Below are 16,247 nucleotides of genomic sequence, written 5' to 3' on the forward strand. Positions count from 1 at the left end.
GCCGGAAAATGCATCAAAATGATATAAAGTGTATATAAAACATGTGAGTATTGTCATAAAACTAGCATGGAACATAAGAAATTAAAGATACGTTTGTGACGTATCAAGGCCGGCGGCCATGGGGGAGCGGAGGCGGCCGGCGACCAGAGGAGGGGCGAGGGAGCGGGAGCGGGTGCTGGAGAGATGCTCGGGAGTGTGCGGGTGCGGTGCGGGAGACGGGCTTGGGTCTAGGGGTGGGCTGTGTGATTTTCGAGACAATCTGCGGGATGGACTCAGCCAAGCTGGGTTGTGAAGCTCGGCTTGAGCTTCACAACCTGGCCAGGCTGGGAGACCTTATTCGCATGAGGTGGGCTAAGCTCTACCCGCCCCACTCAACCTAACAAACACAGTCTCAGTTGGTAAAAGTGGGATGAGGTGAGATTTTCTGGGTTGACTCAGGCCACCAAACACACCCTTACTATGGGTGTATGTCCATCAGATCATTCACCTAATGATATGATCTTGTTATTAATAACATCCGATGTTTATGATCAGAAAACCATGATCATCTATTAACCAACAAGCTAGTTTAACAAGATACTTACTAGGAACTCTTTTATGTTTAGAAAACACACAAGTATTAATTTTTCCTGTTAATACAATTATAGCATGGGATGTAAACATGAACACTAAGATATAATAATAAAAACTTTTATTATTGTCTCTTGGACATATCTCCAACAGTGTGCACCAGTGCGTGAAGAATATTCTTCATGACCCTGTTGATGTCTATGTTTCACACATGCCCGACATGAAGCCAATGTAAGTTAGGATGATGATGGGAGCCGAGACAAACAATGAAATCTTTAAAACTAGATGGGACAAGGTTGTGAGAAGGTACAAGTTAAATAAGGATGACAATGTCCTTTTCTTCTATCATGAAAGAGATGATGGAGAGCTACATCTTCTGGTTGAGGCCCTTTGAGGACAATATTAATACAATGCTAAATGTCAGAGTACTAAATTACGCTAGACTGCTAGTTTGATGCATTGCATATGTATGGATTCTGAAAAGTTTGATGTATGCTAGTTTGGGCTTGCGGAGGTGGTTGAGTGGGAGAACATATGTCGGGAAGTCGTGGGCTGGCACACATCTAACGACGAGAACAAGGTGTCTTGGTCTCGAGCCATCGGGACCTTCTCCCCAAGATCGGTCTACCTCAGTTTGTCGCAGGGGGCGGCAGTCACTTGCTTCAGGGAAGTTTGTTGCACCAGGGTCCCACCTAAAGGTCAAGGTGTTTCTCTGGCAGCTCATCAGGGGATGTCTCCCGTCCCGTGAGAAGATTGCCAAGCAGCACGGCCCTCTAATGGGTTGTCCTCCTTGTGGTCTGAGATTGAAGATTGCAACCACATCTTCTCTTTCCCCATCGCTAGGATGATGTGGGCCAGGGTTAGAGAACTCCTACATTGCAGCTGGAACCCCGCAGGGGCAGGAGAGTTCATTGTGATCGCCCAGGGCCTGTATGGCCCCCTTCATAAGCTAGTTTGGTTCACTTTCGTGGCCCAGTGCTGGACACTGTACATGTGGACTATTCGCAACAAACTAATCACTGAAGAAAAGATGGTTGGGAACCTAGCTGATGTATTTTATCGGATGTTTAGTCATATGCAGAGCTGGAAGGTTCTGATCAGAGAGTGGGACATGTCGTTGCTGCACGGGGCGGTGGACGACATCACGAGGTTGTACGCGAGGTTGCTGGCTGTGTAGGGGAGGATCCCCCAGTTGGCGCTTGCATGTGGACAGGGCTGGCCCTAGGGGGGCAGGCAGTGCCGTCTCCCTAGGCCCCAAATATCCAGGGGCCCCAACCCTGTATATATTACTAATACATACTATATGTGTATGTGCAGGCCCTGGACGTGCAACAAACAAATGCCTAATTCGCCGGTGTGATAGTGCCTACGGCACGCTGTGTCGTCGAACACCTTGACGGTCATCTCGCCATCACCCTCGTAGAGGAAGGTGAGCTGGCAGTCGGGCTCGAGCTCGAGGGCGAACTTGTCCCACCACGTGTGCAGGTACATCTTGCCCAGCCGTTGAACAATACCTCGACATTCCACAAGTAGAAGTTTCAGCTGGCCTCCCGTAACTGCAACTACGTCGGCTCGACGCCATCGACGAACTCGGCGAACTTGTTCGGGATCCGCTTGATGCCGAGTGGATCGTCGTCGATGCGGAGGAGGAACTCGAAGCAGCGGTCCTCCTGCGAAGAAGAGGAGGGCGAAAGCGACGGCGACCGTGGTGTCGTAGCTGCTCCACCACGGCGGCCCCTGCCCCGGCCACGGCCCCGGGGGCGTCCAGGCTCGCGGCCTCAACCGCCTCGCTGGCCACCAGGTCCCGCCATGGACTTCCTCGCGGACCTGGTTGCGTCGCAGGAAGAGCTAGGCGGCGCTACGGCGAAGCTCGTGGCGGCTAGGGTTTGCTTGCAGGAGTGGATGAGGAAGAAGAACGCGCGTCCTCTTTATATAGGCCGGAGCAGGAGACAGCCGTGGGACACGTGGCGTCACCATTAATTTCGTTGGCGGAGGTGGGTGGCGGCCGCTCGGCAGCCGAGGCATCGCCATTAACGTAGCGCAGACTGCCGAAGCGACGCAGCGATGCCAGTCGCTGGCGCGCCTGAGAAGACGCATCGACGCAAGGTCGCTGCCAGACGGGCCCGACGAAACGTCCGCCAGACGCGAGCGAACACTTTCCGCGTCCGTGCAGCGTCCGCAGAGACACATCCAAGGCGCATATTTGGACCAGGTTTGCATCGCCGCGGATGACCCGGTCACTTTGCGTCGCCCGGGAGGGCCCAGACACATTTCCGATCACGGCGGACGCAAACAGTCGCTCAACGTCCGTTTACGCAAGTCTGCTACTGCTAATGCTAAATAGGCTTACCGATATTTTTTTGGAGCTTTGAATTGAATACGCTCAGAACATAAATCTGATAGCTGATGCCACCGGGCAGGACTTGAGTCCACAACGCTTGAAGAGATACATAGATCTAATTCCGCAAACATGACTACCAAGAAACATTTGACATTTGATGCAAGTAGTAACACCTGGAAAGTTACATTTCCAAGGACTTCACTGTCGCTGCCCATTGAATGAGAAACAAAATTAACAATCACATCGACAACTCTAGGCTCTGGCCATGTGAGTGGCACCTGATCACGATGGGAATGATTGCCCAACAAAAAACTACACCCATAGCTAGTAATACCTCGTTCACGTAGATTCTAGAGCGCCTTCAGGTTGCAGGTCAAGGGCCCTGATCTGCATCACGTCCCAGAGTTTCTTCAGAGCCGGGCACGTTGCGACGAGCCTACCGCATTCGCATCTGCTCCTATATCTTCGCCTGCATGGGTCAAGTAAAATCAGCAATGAGCAATTTCACTTTGCATGGTGAGAAATTAGTCAGGTGGATGGATGCCCTAACCTCACATCATGCTACTACAGGGTGCAAAGGGAAACCAAGTGGTAACCTTGGAGCGTTGGCTCACTCTTCGCTTTGAATGAGAAGTACCTTCCAAATTTACGCACTGATGGATTTGTAAAAAAAAATTAGTATGGCCATATATAACGTTGCGATTTTAGATGTTGGGGGTAATACTAACACAAGAATTACCTTTATCATAGATGAGATCAGCAGCTTTAGGAGGCAAGTCGCTCCTCAAGACGCCTTCTCTCACTTTGGCATGTGTTTCGGCCTCGTGCTGGAACATGGAGACTAGCTGCTGGAGCTCCAACTTTCTCACCTCCACCTGCTCATCGCTGATTGGTTTCTGCAGCCCGAAGTAGATGATCCCGAGAATGATCAACAGGACCCCTATCAGGAAGAGCAGACCAGAAAACAAGGCAAAAGCGTATGGAGTGTTTTTAGCTCCCGGTATCCCGTCGACATTGATTCCAAACAATCCGGTGATGATGGACAGAATGAGGCCACACCCACCAAAAATGGTCAGGTTATGCGTAATGCGAAGGCTCCTGTCCTGAGTATCAGAGCAACAGAGTTTGGTTAACATTTCTCTTGTACACAGTTGAAAGTCTTACAATAATTGTACTTGCACGCAGATTTGGAGTGAGCAATGAGAAAAAAGATTACATGCTTCCCACTCATATACTGCATCTATGTTGGTTCCGTACACGTAAGTATTTTTTTTAATATTTCCAAGTATTTCATAGCACCATTTATCTCACAGTAGTACATTTTTCTGTCATAAGTACACCGTGGTTCAAGATGAATGCTCAAGGATTCAGAATTTCCTATTTGATCAAAACCCAGAACCCTGAAGAAGAGTCTTCCAAAATATTTACCTGCAACCAGGCACGCACAGTGCTCTGCATCACATCCTGGATGGTGAACAACCGACCACGGACGGCCTCTTGCTCTTCAATCATTTGTCTTGTGTCTTTCCTGATAGCTTCAAGTAAGGACTTTGTGGTGTTACCCCTCAGATACTGGAGCAGCTCAAATATTATCTCCTCTCTAGCATGCAGTGACCATTTCACTCTGATAACCTATTGAGTAAATGAATTAAACAGTAAAGATGTGTTCATGATACACACTGTGTATTCTTCTGAATTTATTCTGTCTGAATAAAAATACCTGAGTAGCTAATCTTCTAATGTCCTGGTTAAATATTATGCACAGAAGGTTCAGGTCTTCTTGGTTTCTCCTGCACATGCTCATGCTGTCAGCGGAGATGAAAGAGATTTGGGGAAACCAAACAATATAACTTACCTGTTTACAAATTTGAGTTCAATTTCATCAGCTTCACCAAACACATATTTGCGCCACAACCTGTGATATGTAAACATAATGCCTTGAGCATAATTTACAACAACTGGTAACTAGAATTCTAGACCACTGAGTAGCTGTGTTCCTCAAACATTTGGTTTTACCTGTCGTCCCATCGAGCAAGCCGGGAGGCCAAATGCGCTATAACTTCATGAATACTTTTAGGAGCTGTGCTTCCACCGGCAGAAAGAAGCTCCTGAAGAGAGCAAGACCATGCAGGTGAAGAGGAAAATTGACCGAATAAAGATGGTTTCTGACCGAAACTGTTTACTGCAAATGTCTACCTGAACCTCTGTGACACCTATAACGTTAATGTTATGCGCAGAACCTTTCACATGAAGGGCTGTTATAAGAAAATTCTGAGCTTGCCATGCACGGAGCACAATGGGAATATCATCTTCGTCACCAGCTGGATCGCCAACAGACTGACCCAATAGCTCGAAGAGCAAGCCTCCTGCAACTCTAACTGGGACCTGAAAGAAGCTACAGCTAACTGTAAGTTGTGACAAACCTATACAAAAGAAAATAAGCCAAGCCAAAGTAGTTACAATTCACCTCATAGAGCAGGTGCTTCATCTTCTCACTGATGAGCATGCTCTCGTCCCTGAGAGCCACGCGGATCGCCGGGTGCAGCCACCGCGCGCCGGCGAGCCACGCGTCCACCGCCGGGTGCCCTGCCGTGACGTGGCACCACCAGGTTGGCCCCGCAGGCCGCTGCCAGTACGGCGCGGCAACGTCGGCGACCGTTATGTCGCAGCACTGACCGTCGTCGCAGCCGTCCATGAGGCCGCTCATCCCCTGCCCGTCCCACGCCGCGTAGTCACCCTCCACCATCTCCACCAGCTCCGTTATCCTCCTCCACCCGATAGGCGCCCAGTAGCACTCCGCTGCCGCTGGCGACGCCGTCCCGTGCTGCTTGCAACGTGGCCTCGGCTCCTCGCCGTCCCCCAAACACAGTGTTTTGGGATCCATGGCTGAGAGGTCCTTGGGATACTGCGAGGAGTTGTTCCGGGAGAGGTTGGGCGGGCTACCGAAGCCGTGGCCGCGGACGAACTCGAAGGCGCAGACGAGGCCGCCTGTCCACAGGTCGGGCAGCGGCGACGCTTCCTTGGCGCCGCCGCCCACGCCCAGGCTGTGCATGAGCTCTTTCCTGCCGTTGCCGGCGAAGCTGTTGTGCCACCCGTCCATGGTGTCGAGCAGCAGAAGTAGCAGCTAGCTAGGAGTAGCTTGCCTGCGACTGCAACGGCGGCGACGGGATCTTGAACTTCGACTGTTTGAAGCGGCCAGTCGCACTTCTCGGCGTTTGTGTGGGGCCGGGCAGTCAGTTTGTGCCACATGGTTGTGCTTTTTTGGGCGTTGTCTGCCACGCGTGTCAGAGTGAGTGTAGGCGGCGCGAAAGAGGTCCATTTGACACATGGCGTCGCAACGGCGCTGTTCTAGCTTGTTCGGTGGAGTAGGACCGTATTCCAATTCGACTTGTATCGTCTCACTACGGGAAAATCAGGCGCTGCGGAGCCTATATTTGCCGTGAGCCGCTGCACGGCAAAGATTTCTTTGCCGTGCGCAGCAAGCAGACCGCACGGCAACGACAACACACACGGCAAAGTCTGGGAGCAGCGCACGGCAAAGAAAGACTTGGCGCACGGCAAAGCAATATCTCACGGCAAAGTCTGGGAGCAGCGCACGGCAATGATAGTCGGACGGCAAAGTCCCTGCAAGCCGCACGGCAAAGAAACAGTGCACGGCAAAGGCCTGGGCACTGCCGTGTCTCGCCCTTTGCCGTGCAGACAGACCAGTTGCACGGCAAAGGGTCCTTTGCCGTGCGCTGCTCCCTTTGTCGTGCGCTAATATACATTTTATTTGTTTTTCTAACTATTTTATTTCATCTACTACTTATATTTATTTTGTTAATTAGTTTTTCTTTTAGATGACTATTTATTACACTATGTGCAATACAAAATTAGTCTCCATGTTCATCCCCCACATATATCAGGGTTCCGGTGCTCCGGCGACCGGTCCCCTCCTTCCCCCAAAAACAGCGGGACGGTGGGTCTACCCCCGTAGATTTCTCCGCGCGAGGGTGCACAATGTACTTTTTCATTCTTTTAGGTTTGTTAGGGTTAGGTTTTAGGTCCACTTGCAAGTTTTGGTGGCATTCCGGTGCTCCGGGGGTCATTCCCCCCTAAAAACGGCTGTCTGTGGGCCCCGGATGGTCTACCCCCTAGATTTCTCCGCGCGAGGTTCCACCAATATACCTTTTCATAGGTTTAGGTTTGTTTAGTCCATGGACATATGGAAAACCATGTGTGGCACCCTTTGGCACAGTCTAGCCCCTGATATACCCGCGGCGGGACACTTCACCGTACACGTCCAGGAATCTGTTAAGTGTTATCGCCCGAAGGTGAGGAATGTCAGACCGGGGATCCATGCCATGCACCATTTGGTGAATCACACCTTGCACCACACTTTCACACATAGCATAGGCCCACATGCAAGATTTGGTGGGGTTCCGGTGCTCCGGCGGTCGTTCTCCCCCTCCTCCCCCCAAAACAGCGGAACGTGTGCCCTGGCGGGTCTACCCCCTAGATTTCTCCGCGCGAGGGTGCACAAATGTACTTTTTCATTCTTTTAGGTTTGTTTAGGACATATACACATGGAGAACCAAGATTGGGACCCTTGGCACATACACCCGCAGCTCGAGCCATTATCACACGATCGACGGTGTGCCTGATCTACTGGTTAGGGTTCGGCGTAGGGTTAGGGCTAGGGTCTAGGGTTTAGGGGAGCTACTTTTGCACCATTACACCTTGCACCACACTTTGACACATAGCATAGGCCCACATGCAAGATTTGGTGGGGTTCCGGTGCTCCGACGGTCGTTCTCCCCCTCCTCCCCCAAAAGAGGTGAACGTGTGCCCCGGCGGGTCTACCCCCTAGATTTCTCCGCGCGAGGGTGCACCAATGTACTTTTTCATTCTTTTATGTTTTTTAGGACATATACACATGGAGAACCAAGATTGGGACCCTTTGGCACATACACCCGCAGCTCGAGCCATTATCACACGATCGACGGTGAGCCTGATCTACTGGTTAGGGTTCGGCGTAGGGTTAGGGCTAGGGTCTAGGGTTTAGGGGAGCTACTTTTGCACCATTACACCTTGCACCACACTTTGACACATAGCATAGGCCCACATGCAAGATTTGGTGGGGTTCCGGTGCTCCGGCGGTCGTTCTCCCCCTCCTCCCCCCAAAACAGCGGAACGTGTGCCCCGGCGGGTCTACCCCCCTAGATTTCTCCGCGCGAGGGTGCACCAATGTACTTTTTTCATTCTTTTAGGTTTGTTTAGGACATATACCCCCCTAGATTTCTCCGCGCAAAGGGGCCACGTGGCGCTCACCTGTGTCGCCTGGGAGGTCCTGGAGGGTCTGCTGCAAAGGCCTTTGCCGTGCGGGCTGGCCTTCTGCCGCACGGCAAAGCTAAGGGCACGGCAAAGAAACAGCGCACGACAACGTTACCACGCACTGCAAAGGAGGAGACGCACGGCAATATTACCGCGCACGGCAAAGTCTCGCACGCACGGCAACGCTCTGCCGCACGGCAAAGTATCGCACGCACGGCAAAGAATAGGGCGCACGGCAACGGTCTTTGTCGTGCAGATAAGCGGTGCGCACGGCAACGTTGCCTTTGCCGTCGCTCACTTTGCCGGGCAGCCTTTGCCGTGCGTGCACGCACGGCAAAGCCTTTGCCGTGCGTATAGCGGCCTTTGCCGTGCAAAGTGCCGCACGACAACGTCAGTCTTTCCCATAGTGTCTATACGTCCCTTCGTGAGCGTATCTAAGGATGGCAATTTTACCCACGGGTACGGGTACCCGCGGGTACCGTACCCGCATGGGCAGGGTATGGGTACACTTTCATGCCCATGGGTAGTACCCATACCCTACCCGTTAAGTCATGGGTAGGGCACGGGTATAGCTTTGTACCCGCGGGTATACCCATACCCTGCCCGTTTATTGTCAATTTCTTACGTGACACGTCTATTTTTGTTTACTTATGAGTTACTTTATGAGAATAAGATTTTCATATTTTTTAATTGTTATGTACTAAACTACTTGTTATCGAGTTGAGATAATTTATTTTTTTAATCGAATTTATTATTGATAAATGTAAAATTGCGAGTGACTTGTGTACAATTTAACCTACCCACCGGGTACCCAATGGGTACGGGTACGCGCCGGGTATGGGTATGGGTAAATTTTTATACCCATGGGCACGGGTATGGGTAGAAGTTTGTACCCATCGACTATACGGGTATGGTATGGTATTGCTCTACCCTGCCCATACCTTGCCCATTGCCATCCTTGAGCGCATCCGTAATTTAAGACAAAATTTGATGTGATGAAATGAAATGAGCTTAATATCTCCACAGTATAGTACAAGTGATATTGTTAGATTATCATTGAAAAACACTTTCTAGTAATACTAATTATATATCCAATATGTCTTATATACCTATTAATTTTTAGTTATAGACAAATCTGAAAAAAGTGCGCCTTATTTCATTGTAATGAAGTGGAATGGAGAGGTACTAATCAATTTTTAAATTTTTCGACTAACCTGTAGAATTTGGTATATTATGAAAGTACATTTCAAGGCTAATGTAATGATAAAAATTGAGGGTCATAAATGATGCTATGTTTCCCTGTGTAGTTAGTCAAAGTTTGAACAAATTGACTAACAAATAAAAGTTATTCCGGCACAATCCAAACAACTATTTTCACTTGAAAGTATAGAGATGGTAAACCTAGAGGGGGGGGTGAATAGGTTTCTACAAATTTTAATTCTTTCTTTGCAATATTAGGCTTTGCGGAATATAAAGATGAGCCTAATGCAAACTAGGTGAAACAACCTATATGAGGATACAACTAACTCGAGCACGAAGGCTCTCACATGCAGTTAAATCACAAGTAAGGAGTTCGGTTAGAGATAACCGATAGCACGCGGAGACGAGGATGTATTCCCGTGTTCCCTTGCTTTGCAACAAGGTACGTCACGTTTGGAGGAGTGGAGGTCCCACGAAGGATTCCCCGCGCCACGAAGGCTCACCCTATTCTCCGGAGCCTATCCCACGAAGGAATAGCTCACTCACTTGTGGTAGACTTTGAGGTAGCCTCCAAACCTTCACAATCTTGCCCGGAGCAAATCCACAGCCCGGATGCTTCCGGACTCCTCTTGCCTACCTAGGGTTTCCAAGGAACCCTAGGAAGCAAGCTTCTCAATGAATACAAGGGGGAATGAGATTTGGCTTGGTAGAACGGTAGATCGGGTCCTCCTCTAATGATTCCCCGGAGGGATTTGAGTTTGGGTGGAGGAGGAGGGAGATCTGAGGCTTTTGGTGTTTCTAGCAATGGAGTATGAGAGAGAGAGCTCAAGAACAGTTTGTAGTGTAGTGCCTAACTGTCTAGAGGTAGGAGAAGGGCTATTTATAGTGTTCTTCGAAATATGGCCGTTGTCACTTGCCACCTCAGCTTTTCCTCGACGAACCCGGTCCGATCGGCCACAGACCGGACAGCCCGGCGGAGAGGCCGGTCTGACCGGCCAGAGACCGGACGCCTTTTGCTGGTCTGGAGCTCCTCCGGTTGGCGGCCGGTTGGCGCCGGCTGCCGCCCGGTGGACCGGACGGAGCACCGGACCCGCCGGTCGAGAGCCCGGTTGACCGGGCGCAAACCGGATCTTCTGGCTCCTCTTCGGAGCCCGGTTGCCCGCCCGGTTGACCGGCCACCACGCCGGACTGGCCGGTTGCTGGCCCGGTTGGACCGGGCAGGTGACCGGATTTCTCCTGTAACCCCTTTTTGATTGTTGTTGAAATGGGGGGTCACCTTTAGCCTTCTTGTTCCTTTGATACACCATTTACGCCTCATTGCCTAATACCTGAGATTGTACTTATAAACATATTAGGCCAAATACTTTAGCACGGTGACATCGTTACCAAAATAATGGATAAGGGTGAAATACCCTTACAATCTCCCCCTTTTTGGTATACGATGACAAACCGAGCTAGAGTCACAAATAGATATTATGATAAGCTCTAAACCTTGATTCCATATAAGATATTACGAAAGCTCCCCCATAATGTGTGCACTTGGAGAATTTGCGTTTGAATGCAAAGTGCACCATTTGAGAAACATGAGAAGCTCCCCCAATATCTTTAGGAAACAAGCATGGTATGGAGATGTGCATATCAAGATATATAAGCATAGCATAATCATCCTAACATGGAGTAGCACACATAATAGTCATCCATACATATCCATACACGAATAGCAAATGGTTCTTGGAAAACTCAAAGTAAACTAGCACAAGCCATATAAAATCCAAGTAAAGCAACTCCCATGGCTTGTGGCAAAGAACCCCGTGGTCTAGACTCTACTCTAGACTCTACTCTCTTCTCCCCCTTTGGCATCGGAACACCAAAAAGGCGAAGAAAAGAGGAGAGATGCTATCGCACCCATCAGTAGTGACCAAACCCAAGCGAGGAGGAGCTCTCGCGTGCATCATCATCACGGGCATCATCATCACCGGCATTATCATTTCCCGCATCATCATCACGCTCAGCATCAGCATAGTCAGCAGGAGGAGCACGAGCAGGCCTAGGGAGAGCACCATGAGCGTACACTGAGAAGTCAAAGTTCTGGAGCATCTCATCGGTAAGAAGAGGCATCTCCCACTGAGGTGCAATCACAGGCTCCATCTCAGGGCCAGGAGGAGGAACAGGGTGGTTCCTTGAGGCCATGAATTCATTCTGGCGCCTCCGTGTCTCTTGGGTCATGTTATGGGTCTGATGGGCAACATCATGGGTTCTCTTGCACATTTGGAACATGCATGTGAAGAAACGAGCGGCCCCATGCTGGGAGCGCTGAGTGTGACTGGAGCTAGCATCATGATCATGGTGTGCCTTGGAGCGGCGCTCAGCGGTGGGCATCATGGAGGGAACGTCTTCACGAGTGGCCTCCTGAATGGGGAACTTGAATGTATCCATGATGACTTTCTCACCAATAACGTTCCGAGGAGCAGGAACAATGTAGTTGATGAGCCGCTGAACATATTGGGCGTAGTTGGGAGTCATGCGGTCCATAATTGCCCTCTTCGATTCACGGTAGATAAGGTCACAGCCATCAATCTTCCTCACCCCGTCGGGATGACAATAGTACATCAAGTTGAGGTGATAGTTCCGGACTTCACTGTGGTCTCCAGACTTGCTGATGAGGTTTTCCCGGAACAGCTTGGCAAGTACCAAATAGGAGTAGTACATCCCAGAGATGGTGGGAGGTCCAGGCGTAGGGTTTGCAGGATAGCAGAAAGAGATGTCACCCCTAGTAAGCCTGGACCGTGAATGAATCTTGTACCCTGGATCACTGTCATCACCACAACCCATAGCTGCACGGAACTGAGAGTAGGAGCATGAGTACTTTGTCTTGCCGGTCATCCAAGTGAGGGTGCGGGCTTCATCCTCATGGAAGAAGACAGTGCAGTGAAACTGACGGACAAGGAGGGGACAAAAGGTAGGATCATCTTGAGTATCATCAAAGCTTGAGGCACACAAGGTCATACAATCCCAGACTCCTCAAGGTTTGAACCACAAACCGATACTTGGTGGCTTCGTGCAAGGCAAGTTCTTCAGATTGATAGCCTTGGGTGATACAATATTCCCATGCTTCATAAACTCATGAGAATCATAGAAACCCTCCCGCAGGGCTGCTTGTGTGTTGGTCCGTAATGCCTTGTCCGAACGAGTGTAAGTTGGCCTCTCAAAGCGATATGGATTCAGTGTCCTCCATTCCTGCCACTCAAGACGGTTTGCAGCCCCAACATTGATGGTTGGTACTACCTCATCATCCTCTTGGACAACATTCTTATCCTTGCGCTTGGTAGCAACAGACTTGGTTCTGCCCCGAGCTGAGCTGCCAGTGTCGCACCTTGCTGAGCTTGGGGGGGTGCACGGCTACTAGAACGGCGGGGAGGATCAGCCGTCCGACCTCGCTTGGCAACTTGGCCACGTGATGGCTCACCACTCCAACTTCCTGTGAATGAGAAAATATAGCAAGGATAGCAGTGGGGTAAGTGTACATGTCATCAATAAGAGGGAATCCAAAAAGCATAGCATATACCCAAGTGTAGTGATGAGATTTGTGCGAAAACTGGGCAACCAGCGCACAGGCCGGTCAAACCGGGCAGCAGACCGGATGGTCCGGTTTGCATCGGTTGACCGGGCCACACGCCGGGCCGGCCGGTTGAGCGGCCGGTCGACCGGGCGTCAGACCGGGTTTGTCGATTTGGGATGTTGTGCCCAGATTTCTACCACAAATTCATGCAAAAACTCGAAAAACTTGAGTACATGCTATAGCAATAGAGTGGAGAATGTGCTTTGTGTTGAGAGACACTCTAAAGGCATGAGGACTTGCAAACCCTAAACCTAACCCTAAGGTTTCCTCAAATTTTGGCAAGAACTTGCAATGTGTGAGGAGGACTAGAACTTAGGGAGGAAAGGAGAGTACATTACCCGAAGACATTGTCCTCCTTGATCAAGAGAACAAGAAGAACACAAGGTAGGGCTTGGAACCCAAGAACTCCAAAAATTCCCAAGCTTAGTTGGAGAGGGACCAAATCCTTCGGTGGAGATGTTCCAATGGCCCCGATCTATGATGTGGTGAAGTTTGGGGAAGTTCTTGTGGTGGGAAGTGCCTAGATCTTGGTGGAGGTGTTGAGGGCGCCGGCCATGGAGGTTGGGGATTGGGGAACAATGGGGAAGAAGACCCCAAGGGGTATCTCTTCCCAATATATAGTGGGCCGCGCGACCGGTCTGTTCTCCGGTCGGAGCGGGCTGGTGAGCGGCTGACCCGGTCCAAACTCCGGTTGCCGCCCGGCCGACCGGACCATCCTGGTCAGGGACCCGGTCCGACCGGGCCAGCGACCGGCCAGCCTGCATTGTCTAATTTTGCCTCGTTTTTGCCCCTATGCTGTGTGTAAGTGTGTGTAAGTGCTCAAATGATGACATGTACATATAGATAGATAGATGATGATGAGATGAGCATAGACATGGGGTTGGAAACACAAAGTTCTCTAGGCATACCCATTGGAGAGAAAATCCAAACAAGATGTGAATAGCAACAATGGGCATGATTCGAAGTGTATATCAAGAATCATAAGTTATTTTGAAATAAGATCATTTGGCCTTATATAGTCAAATCAAGTGGTAATGAAGGCTCAATGAGGGGCGGGGGATTACTCCCCCTATGTGAAAGCGCAAATGTCATGAGACCTCGAAGAGACATGCTTGGGTCCATATAATGACATTGGGTCTATTTATGTTGCACACATAGGTATGCATCATACCAAGACATGGTAAGATGACTATCCCCACATGTGCTATGCCTCTAGGCTAGATAGCAAGATAAATGCAAGAATATAGAGCAAGAAGTTAATCAATCCAAGTTTTTAGGATCAAGAATACCAAGTTCTCCTCTCAAGTTAACAAAGCGGGCTTCATCCAAAGGCTTAGTGAAAATATCCGCCAATTGGTAGGTTGTTCCCACATGAGTGAGATCAATATCCTTATTGGCAACATGATCACGTAGGAAGTGATGGCGAATGTCAATATGTTTGGTGCGACAATGTTGAACCGGGTTGTTGGCGATCTTTATTGCACTTTCATTGTCACAAAGAAGAGGCACCGTACCAAGAGACACACCATAGTCTTTCAAGGTTTGCTTCATCCATAACAATTGAGTGCAACAAGATGCCGCGGATATGTATTCGGCTTCGGCGGTGGATAGGGCGGTGGAGTTTTGTTTCTTGGATGACCAACTCACCAATGACCGGCCAATAAATTGGCAAGCCCCGGAGGTAGACTTCCGATCAACCTTATCACCGGCCCAATCGGAATCCGAATAGCCAATGAGTTCAAAGGTTGACCCCTTTGGATACCATAGCCCGAGAGTAGGAGTGAGAACAAGGTATCTTAGTATCCGTTTGACCGCCACTAAATGGCTCTCCTTGGGAGCGGATTGAAAACGAGCACACATCCCTACACTTAGCATGATATCCGGCCTAGAGGCACAAAGGTAGAGCAAGGATCCTATCATGGAGCGGTATACCTTTATGTCCACATCCTTCTCACCGTCACATGAACCAAGTTGCCCCTTTACGGGCATGGGTGTCTTCATTGGACTTGCATTGGTCATGTTGAATTTCTTGAGCATGTCCTTCACATACTTTTCTTGAGAGATGAAGGTGCCTTTTGCAAGTTGCCTCACTTGGAAGCCTAGAAAGAACTTCAACTCTCCCATCATGGACATCTCAAATTTCCTAGTCATCAATAGCTCAAAAGCTTTGTTATGATTGGGGTTAGTTCCACCAAAAATAATATCATCAACATATATTTGACATATAAAGAGGCCACCCCCTTTAACCCGCTTGGTGAAAAGGGTGGAATCGACCGTACCCATGCAAAACCCATCATGTAGTAAGAAATCCCTAAGGAACTCATACCAAGCACGTGGAGCTTGCTTGAGACCGTAGAGTGCCTTATGGAGTAAATACACGTGGTTGGGTCGGCATGGGTCTTCGAAACCCGGGGTTGAGCCACATATGCGGTTTCTTTTAGGGGACCATTCAAAAATGCACTTTTCACATCCATTTGATATAATTTGAAATTGTGGAAAGATGCAAATGCAAGCAAGAGACGAATAGCTTCAAGACGGGCTACCGGCGCAAAGGTATCCTCAAAATCCATACCTTCTATTTGGGCAAACCCTTGCGCCACTAACCTTGCTTTGTTTCGTATAACAATGCCGTTCTCATCTTGCTTGTTCTTGAATACCCATTTGGTCCCAATGACATTGATGTGATGATCCTTGGGTCTCTCAACTAGAGACCATACTTCATTACGAGTGAAACACTCCAATTCTTCTTGCATGGCAATTACCCAATCCGGATCAACCAAGGCTTCATGTACCTTAAGTGGTTCAAAACTAGACACAAAAGCATGATGTTGACAATAAGTGATAAGTAATGCATGGTGTCTACGAGTTACCACTCCTCTTGAGATGCTACCAAGGACTTGATCCACTTTCATGTCACTTGCCCTTGTAGCGGCCTTGATCTTCCGAATGGTTCCTTCATGATCAATGAATTCATCTCTTGCAAGTACTTGATCATGAGGGACCACTTGAGCTTGATCATGAGTTGAGGATGTTTCTTGATCGTCATCATGATCTTGCTCCATGGAATGAGGATCTTCTTCTTGTTCTTCGGATTGAGACTCATCTTGAGTGGAGGATGGTTCTTGAGTTGCTCTTGATGGTTCGGCTTGAGTTGAGCTAGGCTCTACTTGTGGCGTGCTTGAGACATCTACTCCATCATCTTGA

At 49.4% G+C, this 16,247-nt stretch overlaps 1 protein-coding gene across 1 annotated transcript; it reads right to left on the reverse strand.

The window, feature by feature from the left end:
- Positions 1 to 3,027: 3,027 nt before the first annotated feature.
- On the reverse strand, positions 3,028 to 6,251 carry LOC127342838 (uncharacterized). Its single transcript, XM_051368851.2, has 9 exons — positions 5,379 to 6,251; positions 5,108 to 5,296; positions 4,928 to 5,019; positions 4,767 to 4,826; positions 4,632 to 4,701; positions 4,340 to 4,543; positions 3,651 to 4,014; positions 3,462 to 3,564; positions 3,028 to 3,380 (listed from the first exon to the last, which is right to left on the reverse strand). The coding sequence occupies exons 1-8, from the start codon at positions 6,009 to 6,011 to the stop codon at positions 3,476 to 3,478; spliced, it is 1,701 nt and encodes a 566-aa protein (XP_051224811.1). The 5' UTR covers positions 6,012 to 6,251; the 3' UTR covers positions 3,028 to 3,380; positions 3,462 to 3,475.
- Between the last annotated feature and the right edge of the window lie 9,996 nt (positions 6,252 to 16,247).

The sequence above is a fragment of the Lolium perenne genome, chromosome 3 (assembly GCF_019359855.2).
Source record: "Lolium perenne isolate Kyuss_39 chromosome 3, Kyuss_2.0, whole genome shotgun sequence".
NCBI classification, from domain to species: Eukaryota; Viridiplantae; Streptophyta; class Magnoliopsida; order Poales; family Poaceae; genus Lolium; species Lolium perenne.